The sequence below is a fragment of the Moschus berezovskii genome, chromosome 14, assembly GCF_049115385.1.
Source record: "Moschus berezovskii isolate FMDL1 chromosome 14, NW_MosBer_1.0, whole genome shotgun sequence".
Classification (NCBI taxonomy): Eukaryota; Metazoa; Chordata; class Mammalia; order Artiodactyla; family Moschidae; genus Moschus; species Moschus berezovskii.
The window spans coordinates 57,106,647-57,125,136 of NC_142473.1; the positions used below are offsets into that span (position 1 = coordinate 57,106,647).

General features: G+C 40.6%; 1 protein-coding gene across 5 annotated transcripts in view; it reads right to left on the reverse strand.

Moving 5' to 3' along the window:
- Nucleotides 1-18,490, reverse strand: part of C2CD3 (C2 domain containing 3 centriole elongation regulator) — a 127,104-nt gene that overhangs the window by 54,700 nt on the left and 53,914 nt on the right. For all 5 annotated transcript variants that reach the window (XR_016039002.1, XM_088843184.1, XM_055423655.2 and 2 more), the window contains 7 exons: nt 17,046-17,540; nt 15,250-15,401; nt 13,190-13,436; nt 9,710-9,890; nt 8,048-8,231; nt 7,105-7,277; nt 5,358-5,481 (listed from right to left, as the gene is read on the reverse strand). Coding sequence is in view for 4 of the 5 variants with exons in the window: in XM_088843184.1 (XP_088699310.1) it covers nt 5,358-5,481; nt 7,105-7,277; nt 8,048-8,231; nt 9,710-9,890; nt 13,190-13,436; nt 15,250-15,401; nt 17,046-17,540 (1,556 nt within the window). In the remaining variant the exon portion in view is untranslated. The remainder of the gene's footprint in view (nt 1-5,357; nt 5,482-7,104; nt 7,278-8,047; nt 8,232-9,709; nt 9,891-13,189; nt 13,437-15,249; nt 15,402-17,045; nt 17,541-18,490) is intronic.

The following is an 18,490-nucleotide window of genomic DNA, read 5'->3' on the forward strand; positions in this document are numbered from 1 at the left end:
GAAATCAGTAGACTGCTTAAGAAACATCACCATTCCCACCAGGCCACCAAGAACACTCGCAGACATGTGTTTCCTATCTAGTGCCACACTGTGTTTTCTTAGTAAGAGAGATGTCACAGCGTATGTGTGTATGAAGGAGACAATATTCCTCTGCCTACTAGAGTGATACTACAAGGACATTCCACTGCCTTGGCCTGGCTTCTTGCAAGTACAACACAGATCAGATGTAGGACTTAAAAAAAACTGCCTGCCATCTAATCTGACTTTCCCCATGAGTTCTCAGAGAAACTACTGAATTTCCTGTCTATTACTCAGTCTCTCTGACATCTGAGTACTGAAATTCTGAGTCCTTTTCTGTCAGTTCAGTTCACTCAGTCGTGTCCGACTCTTTGCAACCCCGTGGACTGCAGCACGCCAGGCTTCCCTGTCCATCACCAACTCCTGCTTACTCAAACTCATGTCCATTGAGTCGGTGACAACATCCAACCATTTCATCCTCTGTTGTCCCCTTCTCCTCCCACGTTCAATCTTTCCCAGCATCAGGGTCTTTTTAATGAGTCAGCTCTTCGCATCAGGTGACCAAAGTATTGGAGTTTCAGCTGCAAATCAGTCTTTCCAATAAACACCCAGAACTGATGTCCTTTAGGATGGACTGGCTGGATCTCCTTGCAGTCCAAGGGGCTCTCAAGAGTCTCCTCCAACACCACAGTTCAAAAGCGTCGATTCTTCGGCACTCAACTTTGTTCATAGTCCAACTCTCACATCCATACATGACTACTGGAAAACCATAGCTTTGACAAGACTGACCTTTGTTGGCAAAGTAATGTCTCTGCTTTTTAATATGTCAGTTACATAGTAACACTATGTTTATGATTCTGACATGGGCTGGGTCTTACCCAGAACAGGTACTCCATTATATATAAGTTTCATGCTTCCATGGCTTTTGCACATGTTCTTCTCTTTGACTGGAATAATTTTCAGCTTTCCTGGGCATTTTGATTAACTCCTACTCTTCTTTCAAGACTCAGATTAAGATGTTTTGAAGGGCCCTGAATGCCATGTTGAGCAAGCAGGTTGGACCTTACCCTGTGGACCACTACCCTAGAACGGAGTGAGTACCATCTAGGGGGTTCAGAGAGTAAACGATTTGGGCATAGAAAAAAATTATTAAAATTTCTAGAGTAGTTATTTCATATACTAAAGATTTACTACTCTTAACAATATATAAATATTAGTATAGCAGTACATGAAGATGACTCATACATGAATAAGTATCCACATATTTAGAGTATGCTAGTTATTTTTTAAATGATAGGAATGTAGAATTAAAATTAGGAAACCAATGTTACTGACAATGAGAAACCATCAGAAGTTTGACTATATGGTAGAACATGATTAAAAAACCGCCCTAGTATCTCACTAAGATGTTCTTCAGTGGTTACTGGAAAAGTCTATTTGGAGAATTCAGTGAGGAAAAGTATTAATTAGACTGAACATATTACCAGCTACTTTCATGTCAGATCCCACATGGCAGTAATCCCAATAGTTATTTAGTGACTATGAAGTTAAAGGTAAATATTCTGCCTCTTAAGTTGTAACAGGGACCAAATTAAGCAGCATTTGCTTCTTTCTTGAATTCATGTCCAAAGTGAGCTAGCTTGCTTCAGGATCATGATCTAGTTATTCTTTTTTAAAAAATATACATATTTATTCATTTGGCATGAAGAACTATGGAAGGAGGTTCGTGACATTGTACAGGAGGCAGGGATCAAGACATCTCCAAGAAAAAGAAATGCAAAAAGGCAAAATGGTTGTCTGAGGAGGCCTTACAAATAGCTGTGAAAAGAAGAGAAGTGAAAGGCAAAGGAGGAAAGGAAAGATATACCCATTTGAATGCAGAGTTCCAAAGAATAGCAAGGAGAGATAAGAAAGCCTTCCTTGGCGATCAGTGCAAAAAAATAGAAGAAAACAAGAGAATGGGAAAGACTAGATATCTCAAGAAAATTAGAGATACCAAGGGAACATTTCATGCAAAGATGGGCTCAATAAAGGACAGAAATGAGACGATATTAAGAAGAGGTGGCAAGAATACACAGAAGAACAGTACAAAAAAGATCTTCATGACCCAGATAATCACAATGGAGTGATCACTCATCTAGAGCCAGACATTCTGGAATGCAAAGTCAAGTGGGCCTTAGGAAGCATCACTACAAACAAAGCTGGTGGAGGTGATGGAATCCCAGTTGAGCTATTTCAAATCCTAAATGATGATGCTATGAAAGTGCTGCACTCAATATGCCAGCAAATTTGGAAAACTCAGCAGTGGCCACAGGACTGGAAAAGGTCAGTTTTCATTCTAATCCCAAAGAAAGGCAATGCCAAAGAATGCTCAAACTATCGCACAATTGCACTCATCTCACACCCTAGGAAAGGAATGCTCAAAATTCTCCAAGCCAGGCTTCAATAGTACATGAACCATGAACTTCCAGATGTTCAAGCTGGATTTAGAAAAGGGAGAGGAACCAGAGATCAAATTGCCAACATCCGCTGCTGCTGCTAAGTCACTTCAGTCGTGTCTGACTCTCTGTGACCCCATAGACGGAAGCTCATCAGGCTCCCCCATCCCTGGGATTCTCCAGGCAAGATCACTGGAGTGGGTTGCCATTTCCTTCTCCAATGTGTGAAAATGAAAAGTTAAAGTGAAGTCTCTCAGTCGTGTCCGACCCTTAGTGACCCCACGGACTGCAGCCTACCAGGCTCCTCCATCCATGGGATTTTTCTAGGCAAGAGTACTGGAGTGGCTTGCCATTGCCTTCTCTGCCAACATCCGCTGGATCATGGAAAAAGCAAGAGAGTTCCAGAAAAACATCTCTTTCTGCTTTATTGACTATGCCAAAGCCTTTGACTGTGTGGATCATAACAAACTGGAAAATTCTGAAAGAGATGGGAATACGAGACCACCTGACCTGCCTCCTGAGAAATCTGTATGCAGGTCAAGAAGCAACAGTTAGAACTGGACATGGAACAACAGACTAGTTCCAAATCAGGAAAGGAGTACATCAAGGCTGTATATCGTCACCCTGCTTATTTAACTTATATGCAGAGTACATCATGAGGAACGCTGGGCTGGAAGAAGCACAGCTGGAATCAAGATTGCTGGAAGAAATATCAATAACCTGAGATATGCAGATGACACCACCCTATGGCAGAAAGAGCCTCTTGATGAAAGTGAAAGAGGAGAGTATAAAAAGTTGGCTTAAAGCTCAACATTCAGAAAACTAAGATCATGGCATCTGGTCCCATCACTTCATGGGAAATAGATGGGGAAACAACGGAAACAGTGGCAGACTTTATTTTTTTGGGTTCCCAAATCACTGCAGATGGTGATTGTAGCCATGAAATTAAAAGACGCTTGCTCCTTGGAAGGAAAGTTTTGAACAACCTAGACAGCATATTAAAAAGCAGAGACATTCCTTTGCCAACAAAGGTCCATCTAGTCAAAGTTGTGGTTTTTCCAGTAGTCACGTTTGGATGTGAGAGCTGGACTATAAAGAAAGTTGAGCACCAAAGAATTGATGCTTTTGAACTGTGGTGTTGGAGAAGACTCTTGAGAGTCCCTTGGACTGCAAGCGGATCCAAACAGTCCTTCCTAAAGGAAATCAATCCTGAATATGCATTGAAGGACTGATGCTGAAGCTGAAACTCCAATACTTTGGCCACCTGATGTGAAGAACTGACTCACTGGAAAAGACCCTTTCATTGGGAAAGATTGAAGGCGGGAGGAAAAGGGGACGACAGAGGATGAGATGGTTGGATGGCATCACCGACTCAATGTCCATGAGTTTGAGAAAACTCCAGAAGTTGTCGATGGACAGGGAGGCCCGGTGGGCTACAGTCTATGGGGTCACACAGTCGGACACCACTGAGCGACTACACTGAACTGATGTATTTGGCTCTACTGGGTCTTAGTCATGGCATATGGGCCCTTTAGTTGCAGCATATGAACTCTTACTTGTGGCAGACAGGATCTAGATCCCTGACCAGGGACTGAACCTGGGCCCCCTGGATTGGAAGCATGGAGTCTTAGCCATTGGACCACTGGGGAAGTCCCTAATTCTCCTTCTTAGCTGAGCACTTGTTAAGTGCTGGAACAATGCTCTGTGGTGGCGTACAGAGAAGAGTTCAGGCAGTGCATGCATGCAGAGGAATCCACAGCCTAGTGGAGGAAAACTCATGTCTGCAAGTAATAGAAACAGACTACTCTGTGCTGCAGCATGGAGCTACTGGACAAAGGACAAAGCACCAATTCTATCAACATGTAAGGAGAGATGGAGGAAGGCTGCAAAGCCTTGACGAAAACGGAAGTTTGTTTAGAGGACAAAATAAGGAAGAACATCCAAAGTAGAGAGAAGAATGAGCAATGGAGGCAAGAGAAGGCCATGCTGTTTATACAGAGAAACAGTATTTCAGGCAGAGAAAACAGCAAGGCAAAGGCCCTGAGGGGAAGAAGAGCATGTGTGCAGAAGCAAGGAAATAGCCAGCGGCTGGAGTGGAGGGAGCAAGCAGCAACCACCAGGAGGAGAGGAGGCCAGAAAGATAACAGAGTCAGATCACGTGGGGGCTCACGGCCATTCAAAAGGCTCTGGCATTTACTCTAAATGAGATGGAAAGGCATCGGTGGGTTTCAAGTAGATGTGTGTGTCAAGATCTATTTAAGTTTTCATAAGCTCACTGGCTTCTGTACTGACAACAGACTAAAGAGGAATGAGCCAGAAAAACAGAAGGTGGTACCCAGATTGAACATGAGACTACAGAGAACCTATAACAGTGATTGGTCATGGCATGGTTGGAGGGCATAGGGTCTGACCTTGGGTTAAGGGGTGAGTAGGGTAGAGGGCTTCCCCAGTGGCTCATATGGTAATCTGCCTACAACGGGGGAGGTCTGGGTTAGATCCCTGGGTCGGGAGGATCTCCTGAAGAAGGGAATGGCAACCCACTCCAGTATTCTTGCCTGGAGAATCCCATGGACTGAGGAGTCTGGTGGGCTACAGTCTATGGGGTTGTAAAGAGCCAGACATGACTTATGCAACATTAGCAGCAGCAGGGTAGAGGATAAACTGCTGGACAACATCAAGGAACTAAGTTGCTAATAACAGTTAAAACAGCAACATTTGCAAGTGATTTATTCACTTATATTCCTACGTGCTTTCTTAAGAGAAAAAGAAAAGAGCAGAGTTCTGGTTAATAAACTGAAGATTGTATCCAAGGAAGTTTTATGTTATCTGAGCATTACAAATTATGTGGACTGCAGTGGAGAAAGGTTTGGTTTGAGAATTGCTTTTCTAATGTGAACTTACTTGGCTGCTGCTTGCAAACCACAGGCTCTGATAATCTGGACTGAGATGGAGACAGTTCGGGCAGCGAGAACTCCCTCTGCTGTCCTTGGAGTACGCCTGTACCTTAGGCCCACATCCAGTAAACCTGAAGAATGAGGGTGAAAGGAAAAATCAAAAGGTTGGTTGAAATAATCTTCTGTTCTACCAAACCCTAAGTCCTAGTCAGGAAGGAAGGAAGAGACTAAACACTATAATCCTAATGAACAGTAAGGGGCCTCAGCAGTGAAACAATCTATGGTCGGAATCATATTATATTATTGTACTTTAGGATTAATAAAGCAGAATAGAAGTCACAATTTTCACTTTATATCTATGAAAACTGTGGCTCAGAGATTCAACTGGCTTGTAAAATCACATAACTAACAGAGGCAGAACGTAATCCCAGTTATTTTTATAGAATTGAGATGGACTCTAACCTTTGTTTTTTTAAATCTTTAAAAGGTTTTTACACTCACACATTTCTATCACCCTCCTACTACCACCACGTGAAACACCTTCACATGCCATCTTTTAATAAAAATTCTCCTGGACTTCCCTGGTATTCCAGTGGTTGGGAATCTACTTGTCAAGGCAGGGGACATGAGTTTGATCCCTGGTCCAGGAAGATTTCATGTGCTGCAGGGCAACTAAGCCCAAGTGCTATAACTACTGAGCCCGTGTGCCCTAGAGCCTATGCTCTGAAACAAGAGGGACTACACATCTTAACAAAGAGTAGCCCCCACTTGCTGAAACTAGGAAAAAGTCCACATAGTAACGAAGACCCAGTGCAGCCAAAAATAAAAATAAATATTGTTTTTAAATTACTTATTTTTGACTGCACTGAGTCTCAGTTGCTGCATGTGGACTTCCTCTAGTTGCAGAGAGTGGGGGCTCCTCTTAGATATGGTGCGCAAGCTTCTCACTGCAGTGGCTTCCCTTGTTGCGGAGCACGGGCTTCAGCAGCTGCAGCATGTGGGCTCAGTAGTCCCGGCTCTTGGGCTCTACTTGCTCTACAGCATGTGGAATCTTCTTGGACTAGGGATCAAACCCATATCCCCTGCACTGGCAGGTGGATTCTTATCTATTGTGCCACCAGAAAAGTCCCCAGGGAAAGTTTTAAGGAACAACAGAAGAAGCGGATCAGTGAGGGTCAGGAGGAACAACTCAATCTTAATCTAACAAGATAAAGCCTTTGTTTGGGCAGATACTCTCCAGTAAGAGGGAAGAGTAACTTGATTTATGAGGCTCATTCTAGTTATTCATGATGTATTTGAAGGATAGGTCATCGTGCTGGAACCATTAGGATAGAATTCAAAACTCCAATTCTAACTAATCCCTTCTAACTTTAAATCCTGACTCTATCCTCCCTCAGAGTGAATTTCCCCCTTCATGCTATTTTCTTCCTATCCTACATCATGTTGCCTTGGAATAATAATTATCTGAGTATACCTACATAATACGTGGGATTTGTGTCATGAGGGCTTGTCAAATGCTACTGAAGTTAAAGGTGAGATGAGACAAGCAACATTTATGTATACAGTCTACATAACTATGAATTTTCTAAAATTACATTCGAAATTTGCAGTATGAATTCTACTCATTTTCTAAGAGAAGGTGCCTCAGTTTTTATCAAATTCTTAAAAGGTAAGTACCACAAATGTGAAGAATCACTAATTTAGAGGGAAAAGGGATATTCCTTTGAAAGGGAAAGGTAAACGTCTTCAATTACCTGATGATTGGTTCCTTAGTTCTTTCCTATTCTCAAGCCTGGGGGTTAAAGGGAGATTAAAGGTCTGCATGCCCCCATCCTCACGGTGTTGCATGGTTACCAAGGCACAGATCCTCGATAATGGCAAGGTTCCTTTGGCGACCATCTGGTCTCTCACATTAGGATAATAGTATCTGTAAGCCACAAAAGCACAAGCTGTCAGTTGAAAGAATTAGGCGGACGAATGATTCAGTATGTTCCAGGGATAAGCTTTCAGTATCTAGTTTTCTTTGCAGCCTGATTGTTCTGTATTTGTGGTATGCAGCTGTGGTTGTGTCTGGCTGAATTTACTGCCCATAACCTGCAGGAGGAACCCCATAAATTATACTCTGTGTTCAAGACAAAGCCCAGCTTCTCACAGGTTTTCGGTTGAGGAATTAGCATCTGGCTTTGCCCTTTGGGAGGAGCCGCTCCTGACAACATCCATCCCGCAGCACAAGTGGTTCTGTGCCATGATTGGAATTATTATTTCACAAAGGCTAGTCTTCTGGTGGTGGTAAGAACAGATTACAAGAAATGAGTTTAGAAATGAAGAGACCAGTTAGGAGGGTATTACAATAATTGAGGCATGATATAGCAAGGGCCTGAACAATGTAAGGCAAAAAGAGAAGCAGAAGAAAGGTGACTAATACATGTTAAATGACAGTAGGAAATAAAAATGAAAACTTCTCTTCCAAATGTAAGTAGTGGTTAGAAGCAAGAGATACAAACTGCTCCCAAAGTCTAATAATTTAACAGATTATGGTAAAAGCTGGATAAGAGTCACTACCAAACTCCTAAATAATGTTAAACAGGGCAGAAGGGGTCACTTTGCTTACAATTCAACCAGGGCTAATTAAGGGAAGGCCGCGCTATGACTGTGCACTTCTTTCCTAGGCACAGGAATGGATTATCCATACTGTACCTGCACCAGATTTCAAACTGGACTCCACCTCCAGGGACAAGCCCAAGTGCAGAGAAGGCACTAAGCAGGAGCCTTTGCACTGGAACTTCAGCTGGCAACAGGAGAGAGTGATGGTGTTCACTGTTAAAGACGGGGTCTGGAAGACAGAGTGTGGTTGCAGATCTAAAAGGCTTCAGGGTGATTCCTTTGGAAAAGAAGTTCAGAATAATTCAATACATCATTAAATGCCTTAAATGTAATGAGAGAGAATGTTAATATCCAGTATTATTCAATTTTATCCTCATAATAGACTGTAGCCCACCAGGCTTCTCTGTCCATGGAATTCTCCAGGCAAGAACACTGGAGTTGTTAGCCATTCCCTTCTCCAGGGGAAAAGAAAGCAGGTATTTCTCCTGCTACATAGATGAGGATATGGGTACCTTGAGGTTACACAGTCCATCCAAAGGTCTTAGAGCTAGTATGTCACAGTCTTGGAACCAGAATCTGTATCTTCTGACTGCATTACTCCTACCAAGGTCCACTTCCTTAGTAGCTATGGTCCCCTAAAGTGCCATGATAATACAGAAGAGATTCCTTTGTTGGTGGACGGTGTGTGAGGGCTCCAGCACTTCATTTTCTTTACTGTCTTACCAGCACTTATTAATCTATTTAAGAAATATATATACAGCCATCTCAGAGAGTATGAAGTGGTACCTTGTGACTGTTTTGATCTTTATCTCCCAAGTGACTAATAATCTTAACCATCTTTTCATGTGCTTATTAGCCATTTCTATATAGAGGAGTGTCTATTCAGATCCTTTGTCCACTTTTAAATTGGGTTGTTATTTATTGATTAAGAGTGCTTTAAATATCCCAGGTACAGGTCCATTATTTGAAGCTCAAAACCAATCCTGGCAGCACTTTCACAGTTACTTAAGGACATGCTCAGAATGACAGGAAATTTGAGTCACGCAACTTGCTCACTCCCAGCTGCAAGCAAACAAGGCGGCACTTGGTCCTCTTGTTTGAGCTCTCAGAGATGACCAAGGATAGAGACAGTAAGGGACAGTGCAATGTAGTGCAGGAGCTCTACATTAAAGCCAGTTGGACAGGGTTTAAACGCCAACCTTGGCACTTGTTAGTGGGGTGGCCGCAGTTACTAACACTCTGAACCTTGCTTTCTCTTCTGTAAAATAAAGACACTAGAATCTACCAGGGTAAGTTGCTTTAGGATTTAAGATTATGATCTATATGAGCTATGTATATGTACATATTCCCCCTAGAAACAGTGGTTCAGTATTCTCTTAATTTAGCGCTCTTGATGACCTTACAGAATATAATTATGATAGATAATGAGAATCAACTGTATGTTAATAGATAAGAGTGAATAGGCTTGTAAATGATGTTAAATAAGACAAAATGTAAATGACTGATGGATTTAGGTAAAGGGTATACAGGAATTCTTTGTACTATTTTTGCAACTTTTCCATAAATTTGAAATCAAATCCAAATAAAATGTTGCAAAAAAGAATTTAAGAAAAGCAAAAACTCAGGGTATCTCCTGCACTGCTCAGGTAAGACTAGAAATACCGAGGAACACAAGACTCACTCAGCAAGAAAAATCTCAGTATATTCAATAAAAGAGCCATACAAGAATGAGAAGGCCTAATCTCCAAAACCTACCATTTTCAAGGAACTCAGGTCCTTTCAGCACATTGGACTGTGAGTCTTGAACTGGAAAGTAGTACTGGACATAACAATCTGCTTCTCCCCAGACTGTGGCCTGAAGAGGGACGAGTCCTTTAACCTTGTCTACAAGGAGTTCAAAGTGGTGCTCCATCAATCCATTTCCATGGTCCCCTGCCTATGAAATGAAACAGAGATGCTGGTGAGCTTTAAAGAGTAATTGTATAGAGTGTTCATGTTTATTATCTGTATAGTCTGAGAAGAGATGAAGAAATAGGCAGATACTTAATATTCATTGTGTATAAATCTCACGACTGCTCACTGTAATCAGATCAGGGAATATTTACTCTAGACTGTGAGACTTGGTCAATATTAGGAAATCCATAAATGTAATCCAGTACACTAACAGAGGAAGGAAAAAACTGACTACCTCAATAAAGGCTGAAAAGGTATTTGATAAAATTTAATCAGATGTTTCTGATTCTTCGTATGCTAAGAAGGCCATTTCCTTAACAGGATAAAGGACACATATTTGAAGCAGCTAAGTATTAATTATGTTAATTATTCTTTCTAATGACACTAAGAGTAACACAGTGTGTTTATTAGTGGAGAGGTAGTAAATACACTGTTACTGAAGGTACTTCTAATAACAATAATGTATTTATTACTGACTCTGAGCCTTGCACTTATTAATATTAATTTAACATGTATAGCCAGTAATAGTGTAACCAGGGTCTGAACTCAGGTAGACTGACTCCACAGCCAGTGTTCTTTTCCTCAATTCCAGACAGCCTCAGCAGACACTAGATAAGTGATTATTGGGAATACTCACCAAAGGGGAAATCAGGATTCAGATAAGGGTCGGACTGTATGATTTTTATGCATTTAAGTGTCTAACTACTAATCCAAAATATGTGGAACAGAGATCACATTAGGTCTTTGCCTTGGAGTCTAAAAGCATATGTCAGTGACAGCTGTTCAAAAAAGTTCTTTAGGGAAACAGAAAACTTGTACTTTGATTCTCTAGAGAAGAGTACAGACAAAAAAAAAAACCCTCAGAATTATAGCAGCTTCTTAATATAACCATGCAGTATTATAGTAATTCAGTTCTGCAGACACTGAATTGGATAGACACTGAGTATAGAAGCAGAAACAACTGTATTTGTGTTCCAAATCAGAAGAGGAGTGCGTCAAGGCTGTATACTGTCACCCTGCATGCAGAGTACATCATGAGAAACGCTGGGCTGGAAGTACAAGCTGGAATCAAGATTGCCAGGAGAAATATCAATAACCTGTGTTATGCAGATGACACCACCCTTATGGCAGAAGGTGAAGAACTAAAAAGCCTCTTGATGAAAGTGAAAGAGTGAAAAAGTTGGCTTGAAGCTCAACATTCAGAAAATGAAGACCATGTCTGGTCCCATCAATTCACGGGAAATAGATGGGGAAACAATGGGAACAGTGAGAGACTTTTATTTTTTTGGGTTCCAAAATCACTGCAGATGGTGACTGCAGCCATGAAATTAAAAGACGCTTGCTCCTTGGAAGACCAACCTAGACAGCATATTAAAAAGCAGAGACATTCCTTTGCCAACAAAGATCCGTCTAGTCAAAGCTGTTGTTTTTCCAGTAGTCATGTATGGAGGTGAGAGTTGGACTATAAAGAAAGTTGAGCACCAAAGAATTGTTGCTTTTGAACTGTGGTGTTGGAGAAGACTCTAGAGAGTCCCTTGGACTGCAAGGAGATCCAACCAGTCCATCCTAAAGGAGATCAGTCCTGGGTGTTCATTGGAAGGACTGATGTTGAAGCTGAAACTCCAATACTTTGGCCACCTGATGCAAAAAGCTGACTCACTGGAAAAGACTCTGATGCTGGGAAAGATTGAAGGTGGGAGGAGAAGGGGATGACAGAGGATGAGATGGTTGGATGGCATCACCAACTTAATGGACATGAGTCTGAGTAAGCTCTTGGAGCTGGTGATAGACAGGGAAGCCTGGTGTGCTGCAGTCCACGGGGTTGCAAAGAGTCAGACATGACTGAGAGACTGAACTGAATCGAACCTTTAAGGACTTCTTTTGTGTGCACAGTAACATTTTTTAACCTTTGGTATGCAATTTAACAAAATCTAAGTTTACATTGCAATGTGAGGACCACATAACATCTAAAAAAGACTTGGGAATATTAAAGAGATGAGTTTTATTTGTGTTTTTATGTCATTTTTAAATTAACTCCCTCACTATTATCTACTGATAGACATGAATATAAAATAGAAAAAGTTCAGGGTTCATAACAAAGAAATATCCTACTAATAGACTGTGAAGAAAGCTGATCGCTGAAGAATTGATGCTTTTGAACTGTGGTGTTGGAGAAGACTCTTGAGAGTCCCTTGGACTGCAAGGAGATCCAACCAGTCCATTCTAAGGGAGATCAATCCTGGGTGTTCATTGGAAGGACTGATGCTAAAGCTGAAACTGTAATACTTTGGCCACCTCATGCGACGAGTTGACTCACTGGAAAAGACTCTGATGCTGGGAAAGGTTGGGGGCGGGAGGAGACGGGGACGACCGAGAATGAGATGGCTGATGGCATCACCGACTCTGTGGACATGAGTTTGAATGAACTCCGGGAGTTGGTGATGGACAGGGAGGCCTGGCGTGCTGTGATTCATGGGGTCGCGGAGAGTCGGACACGACTGAGCGACTGAACTGAACTGAACTGAATAGATATTTTCCTAATAGTTCTTTCTCTGCTGCTGCTGCTAAGTCACTTCAGTCGTGTCCGACTCTGTGTGACCCCATAGACGGAAGCCCACCAGGCTCCCCCGTCCCTGGGATTCTCCAGGCAAGAACACTGGAGTGCCATTTCCTTCTCCATCTTTCTCTGCTAGAGGCAATCAATTTGTCATTGAGATTCAGATTAAAAAACATAACATACAGTGGAGACTAAGATTTGGCTATTCTAGTAAAGACATCAAATGTAAGATACAGGAGGACATGATATAGTGGGCTTAAGAGTCAGAAGACCTGTGTCTGAACACCAATTCTCCCATTCTCAGCTACGTGATCCTGGATGAGTAACATAAACTCTAATTCTATTTCATTACCTAAAAAAGAGAATGACAATGACCTACCTCATGTATAAGGGAATAAACACAAAAAAGTATGTCAATGTGCTTTCTTAACTGAACAACTGTACAGAACAAATTACTCTTAAGTTATGAGCAGAAAAGTTAAGAATGTCACTTGAAAACTTTGCAACATGGATTTGGTCAAGGAACAGAATATTTTGCTGGTTTACATTTAGGATCACTCTTCACCCCATCCCCATTTTCTCCCCCAGATTACCTTTTCTTTTTTTCACTGAGACTATTTTTTTTTTATGGCAGATTTAGGTTCACTCCAATTATCAAAGCATCACCTTGTAAGCCTTAAAATAAGATTATGTTTTTTGTAAACAATCAAGTGTTTGGTCACTACCATAGCAACAGATGCTACAGACGGCTGGTCCAGGAAATGGGAGGGCCTGGGGTTGAAGGGAGTAAGTGTTTCCTCTTCATTCTTTAATCTTTGCAGTGCTATTATCTGATCTGAAGAGCCCATAGCTAAAAAGACTCGAAGACTCCCATTTTGGTGGCCTGAAAACACGTCAATCACAGGCATGTAGCTGTCGACAGCGACAACTGGATACCGAGCATCAAGCAGCAGGCGAGAAACCTTGGGATCTCTAAAGAGAGAGAAATTGTGCATGAGCAAACAACAATCATCAATCATGTCATAGAGTTGCTTCATTTCTTATTTGTTTTCTCAGTTTGTTAAAAATGGACCTACAATTAGAAAAGTAATGGTGGTTTGAAAAAATAGGATTCCATCCGTAATCCATCAAATAAAAATGACAGGCAGATAAGCTCCAAATGCAGCAATCTGAGGGGGAAAGGATGTGTCTAACTTATCTCTGTATCATCATGGCCCCAAGGGTTGCTGAAGAGCATATTTTAGAGGTAGGCAGTGTGGTCAACTGGAAAAAGTATATAAATTTTGGAATCCAGCAGGTAAGTTTGAGTAATATTACAAATAATATCTTCTAATTACTGAGTACTTACTATGTCATAAGCACTTTAGTATCTTTAATCCTTCTAACATGGCAAAGGTTGCTATTCTTCACTATTCAGATGAGAAAAAAGTCTAAATGCTCTTCTTTACCATGCTGAATCTTACATTTGCCTCTTACTTGCTGTGTGACTAAGTAATCAGTGTAACTTTTGAAAGTGTTTCCACATCTGTAAACTGTAGGTAAGAAAACCTGCATCAAAGGGCTGTTGTTAGGACTAAACTGAGATAACCGATACAAAATGCCAACATGATAAGTGCTTAGCAATTGATAGCTATTACTGTTCTACACACTCAGCAATGAAATGAAAGGGGGTCTAAGGAAACGAAAAAGAAAGGGGAATATCAGACCAGTCTAATATCACAACAAAAAAGGGGAAAAAGCCAAATGCCCACAGCTGACAACAACATCCATGATTCCAGCAGAACTCCTTAGCCTGTCGAGGCTTCCCAATGTTACTATCATGTAAGTACTGAACTTCACTGGAGGCTTATTCCTTTATTTTCTCACTGGATCCTCACAATTGCTCCAAGAGGGAGGTAGGATATCTGTCATCACCCTCATTTTACAGATGTTAAAAAGAAAGCCAGAGAGGCTGACATCTCCAAGTTAAATGATAAGCTTCCTCATTTGTAAAATGGGGAAAATGATAATACTTCCTGGGGTTATAGAAAGGCTCATGTGAGACACTGCCCACAATAGTGCTCTTTGCAAAGTATAAGGTGCAGCATTTAAAACACAGAACCATGAGAAGGTTGTTAGGAAAGAGGTCAGTTCTAGAATAATTAAAAATCAGTACCTTAAAACAAAAACTGAACAGTTTGTACTGAGGATGGAAATGATTTTCAGATAAATCAATATCCCATCTAAGTTTGAGTAGTGATAAATGAGGTACAACAATCAAATCTGAAGGTCTAAAAGACAATGCTCAGTATAGAAATCTTGCAAATGATTGCTGTGAACAATACTAACTAATGTTTGTGACAGAGATAAACCATCAGTTCTGTGAGGTGATAAACTTTGGCACCTGGTGAGGGGAGTGGACTAGAGAGCCAGATTCTCTGGGTTCTAATTCTGGTTCTACTACTTTAATACATATTACAAACTAATATTTAACTTCCCTGTGCCTCTGTTACCTCATTTGTAAACCTCATTTTTTTTGAAATAAAATTTACCTGCCTCAGAGGATTGTTGTGAGGATTAAAGGACTTGATGAATGTAAGGTTCTTAGCATAGGGCCTGAAACATGGAAAGCAGTATCTGTATGACTGCTATAACCTGGGAGAAACAGCACCAGATGCAGTGAAATTGAGAAAAGTCCTCCAAGGAATTATTGGGCTGGATATGTTTGCAAACTGCAAATACTCCTATTCAAGATCATACAAAGTTAAAAATGTAAAAATAGAATACTTCAAAAGGTCCTATTTACTTGAATGACATGTAAAACTGATGGAGGGGGAGTTTCACCAGCCCGAGAAGCTTGTCCTGTCCTGGGCTCCGCACCTTGTTCCAAGTTTCAATTATCATCACATTGTTCTTAAGCCTTTCCAGACATTTGGAAGACAGAGAGACAGGAATCACCTGGGGAGAGGGACAACCAAAAAACAAAACAAAACCCCACATCTGAGACAAAGTATTAACTTATACTTTTATTCAACAAGCATTTACTAAAAGCTTATGCACAGTGCTAGGAGCTGAAGACATCAAAATAAAACCCACTCTGTATCCTCAGTCTAAAGCCATAGCCTTGTTTAGAGACAAACACATAAAGGCCAAATACAAAACAGCATGAATTCCCTGATGACAAAGCTCATCTAGGTAGGGCTTCTGGGGCACAGGTGGGAAAAGAGGATATCTAGAAAACTGCAAGCAGTTGAGCACAGCTGGACGATCCAGTGTGCAGAGAAGAGGACACTGGAGAAGTTCAGGCGGGGTCTTCTAGTCCAAATTAGGATCCGAATTCTAGCCTGAAGGCTATGTGGAATCACTGAAATGTTTTAAGCAGGGGAGTAAAATATTCAGGTTAGTGTTTTAGAAAGATCATTACTGTTGGTACACAGAAGAAAGAATGGACAGGGAGAGACAAACAGGACAGTTGGAGAGCTATCTGGAACAGGAATGAGGGCCTGAATGACAGCAGTGGCAATGGAGTAGAGAAAAGATAATTTATTCCAGAGATAATTAAGTTTGTAGCATCCACTGGATTTGGTAAGTCATTACGTAAGAAAGACTTGAGGTCAACTTCTAGGTTCTGCTTGGGTTTCTAAGTGAATTATAATATGAATTAGGGCAGACAGCAGGAAGAGGAACAGATTTGGAAGGAATAATAAATTCAGATTTGAATACATCTGAATTACATTTGCATAACTTAATTGAATACCTGCAGTTTGCCAGGGGACGTGTTAGGTGCCAAGAGGAAAGGGCTCTTGAGAGAGCTAGGTGGTGACCACTGGAAGGCAGTTGGACACAGAGATCTAGAACAAGAGGGAAATGCCTGGCCTACAAAGAAGTGTGGATTTGGAAGTCATCATCACACAAATGAAGCTATGGGAGTAGATGAGGCGACCACAGGGAAAAGAGGGTTGGTCTGGAGAATGCTAAGCATAAAGTAATGAACAGGGATACTAATAACTAAAAGTAGGAGAGAGGGAGAAGATTTGGGGTCACAATCCTTCTCCGAGTTTTCCCACTAGCTCAATGACTGAAAAAGAACAGCTGCTGAGTCAGAAGGAAATAAGAGGAGAGAATCACAAAAATCAAGGGAGGAAACAATTTAAGCAATAGCATCAAATCCTATTGAGAAATCAAGTAAGATGAGTATTTAAATCAGTGGAGAAATAAATGAGTCTAAGGAAAAATAAATAAAATAAAGAATGACAGACTGGAAACAGAAAAGAAAAAAGTTTAACTGATTAAAGTCCTAGAGGAAACAGAAAGAAATAGAGCTCAGAATTCAGGCAAAAGAAATAGCAGGAAACCATATAAACAGAATAGAAAGAAAGACAGACACAAAATGTTTCAAAATGTTGACAACGTCTTTTCTTCCTCCCATCCAATAGTGGGACTGGATCTGCACACCAGATAATTATTAAAGTCCCCCCAGTCTGAACATTCTCTATTTCCTTTACAATGTAATTATGATCTGGGAAACATACTTACCTTCCCTCCCCAACTCCCATCTTCATCCTTAATGCATATGGAACATTAAGACATGTACAAAGTTACCTGAGAAAAGTTAAAGACTGGTTTTGTTGTGCCCCATGCAATGATAGATCTGGTGACTTCTTCTGTGCTGAAGAGTTTGCAATTTAGATAAACATTGCTTGATGGTTGTTGCTCAGATTCTCCAGTAACGAAATCTTTTCCATCTGGGACCATCAACAGCACATGCAATAGCAAAGCACTCTCTTCTATTGACCCATTCATCTCATTTACCAAATCATAAGAGGCTGGCGCCGCCATGAAGGTTGAAGAATTTGGTATAAAAGGGCTAGGTGACTTTGGGGTGGGGAGCATCAAATTCTGCATTTTCTTTACAGTTTCTTCATGAATTTGATTTAGGGTTTGTGGATTTTTGGTACAAGTAACATCTTGAACAGTTTCTGGCAATGTCTTATCTGGATTTGTAAGAGCACTAAGTGGGGTGTGTTGGGTGTTGCTACTCAACTCTGTATTGACACCAGTGAAATCCTTGTTATCTAAAACAAGCTCCACAGTTACCTAGAAAACATAAAAGGAAGAAAGTTAATAGGGATATCTTCTAGAATTGGAATCAGAATTTTGGAGCTAAAAGCAGCATCACACTGTTAGGATATAAATTAATTCATACTCAAATATCACAACAGTAGGAACACTAATAGACTGCCTTAACTTACCAGGATTAAGAAAAGCTAAGCAGACAATTCATCAGTAACACAAGATGAGCCTACAACATCATCTTGTGCCAGAAAATAAGGGAAGTGCTCAGAAAAGAATGGAGACATACTGAAAGGACAGGATTCAGTTGAAGGGGCTCCCACTGGACAAATATAGGACAATTTGAGTTTCAAAATGAATAATAATAGTAGTGGGTTATAAGCTGTTGAATAATGTCAGAATCCATGGGAGAAGGGACAACTCTTCTGTTTAGAATGCCAATTAATAAACACACAGGGAGTGGTGGAGTTAATGGTGAAGTTAGAAAATCATATAAAATCATATCCTTTCAATTATTGTAATAAGTAATTCAGATAAACCCCAAATGGAGGACACTGTACAAAGTAACTGGCTTTACTTTTTTTTTAACATAATTAAGATTTATACAATTTTCACACAACTGTAGGATACAAATTCTATTCATGTTCCCATAGACTATAAATTAGGAGACACTGGAACATATTCAGGGACATAAAACAAGGTGCAAAAATTTCACAGTCTAAAGGTATTGAAATCAAACAGTCTGTTCTCTTATCACTGTGTAATTATATTAGAAATCATTATCAAAAGATATCTGAAAATAACCCACATATTTTCAAGTGTAATGTGACATTTACCAAGAGAGATCTTTGATTTCGGCATCAAAAGTCTCATCAAAAGTAATAAAGTATCTTTATTACTGGAAAAAAAAAACCCAAAACTATACAGAGGGTGACTGCAGAGAAGAAAGCATTTAAGTGAGAAATTAATATCAA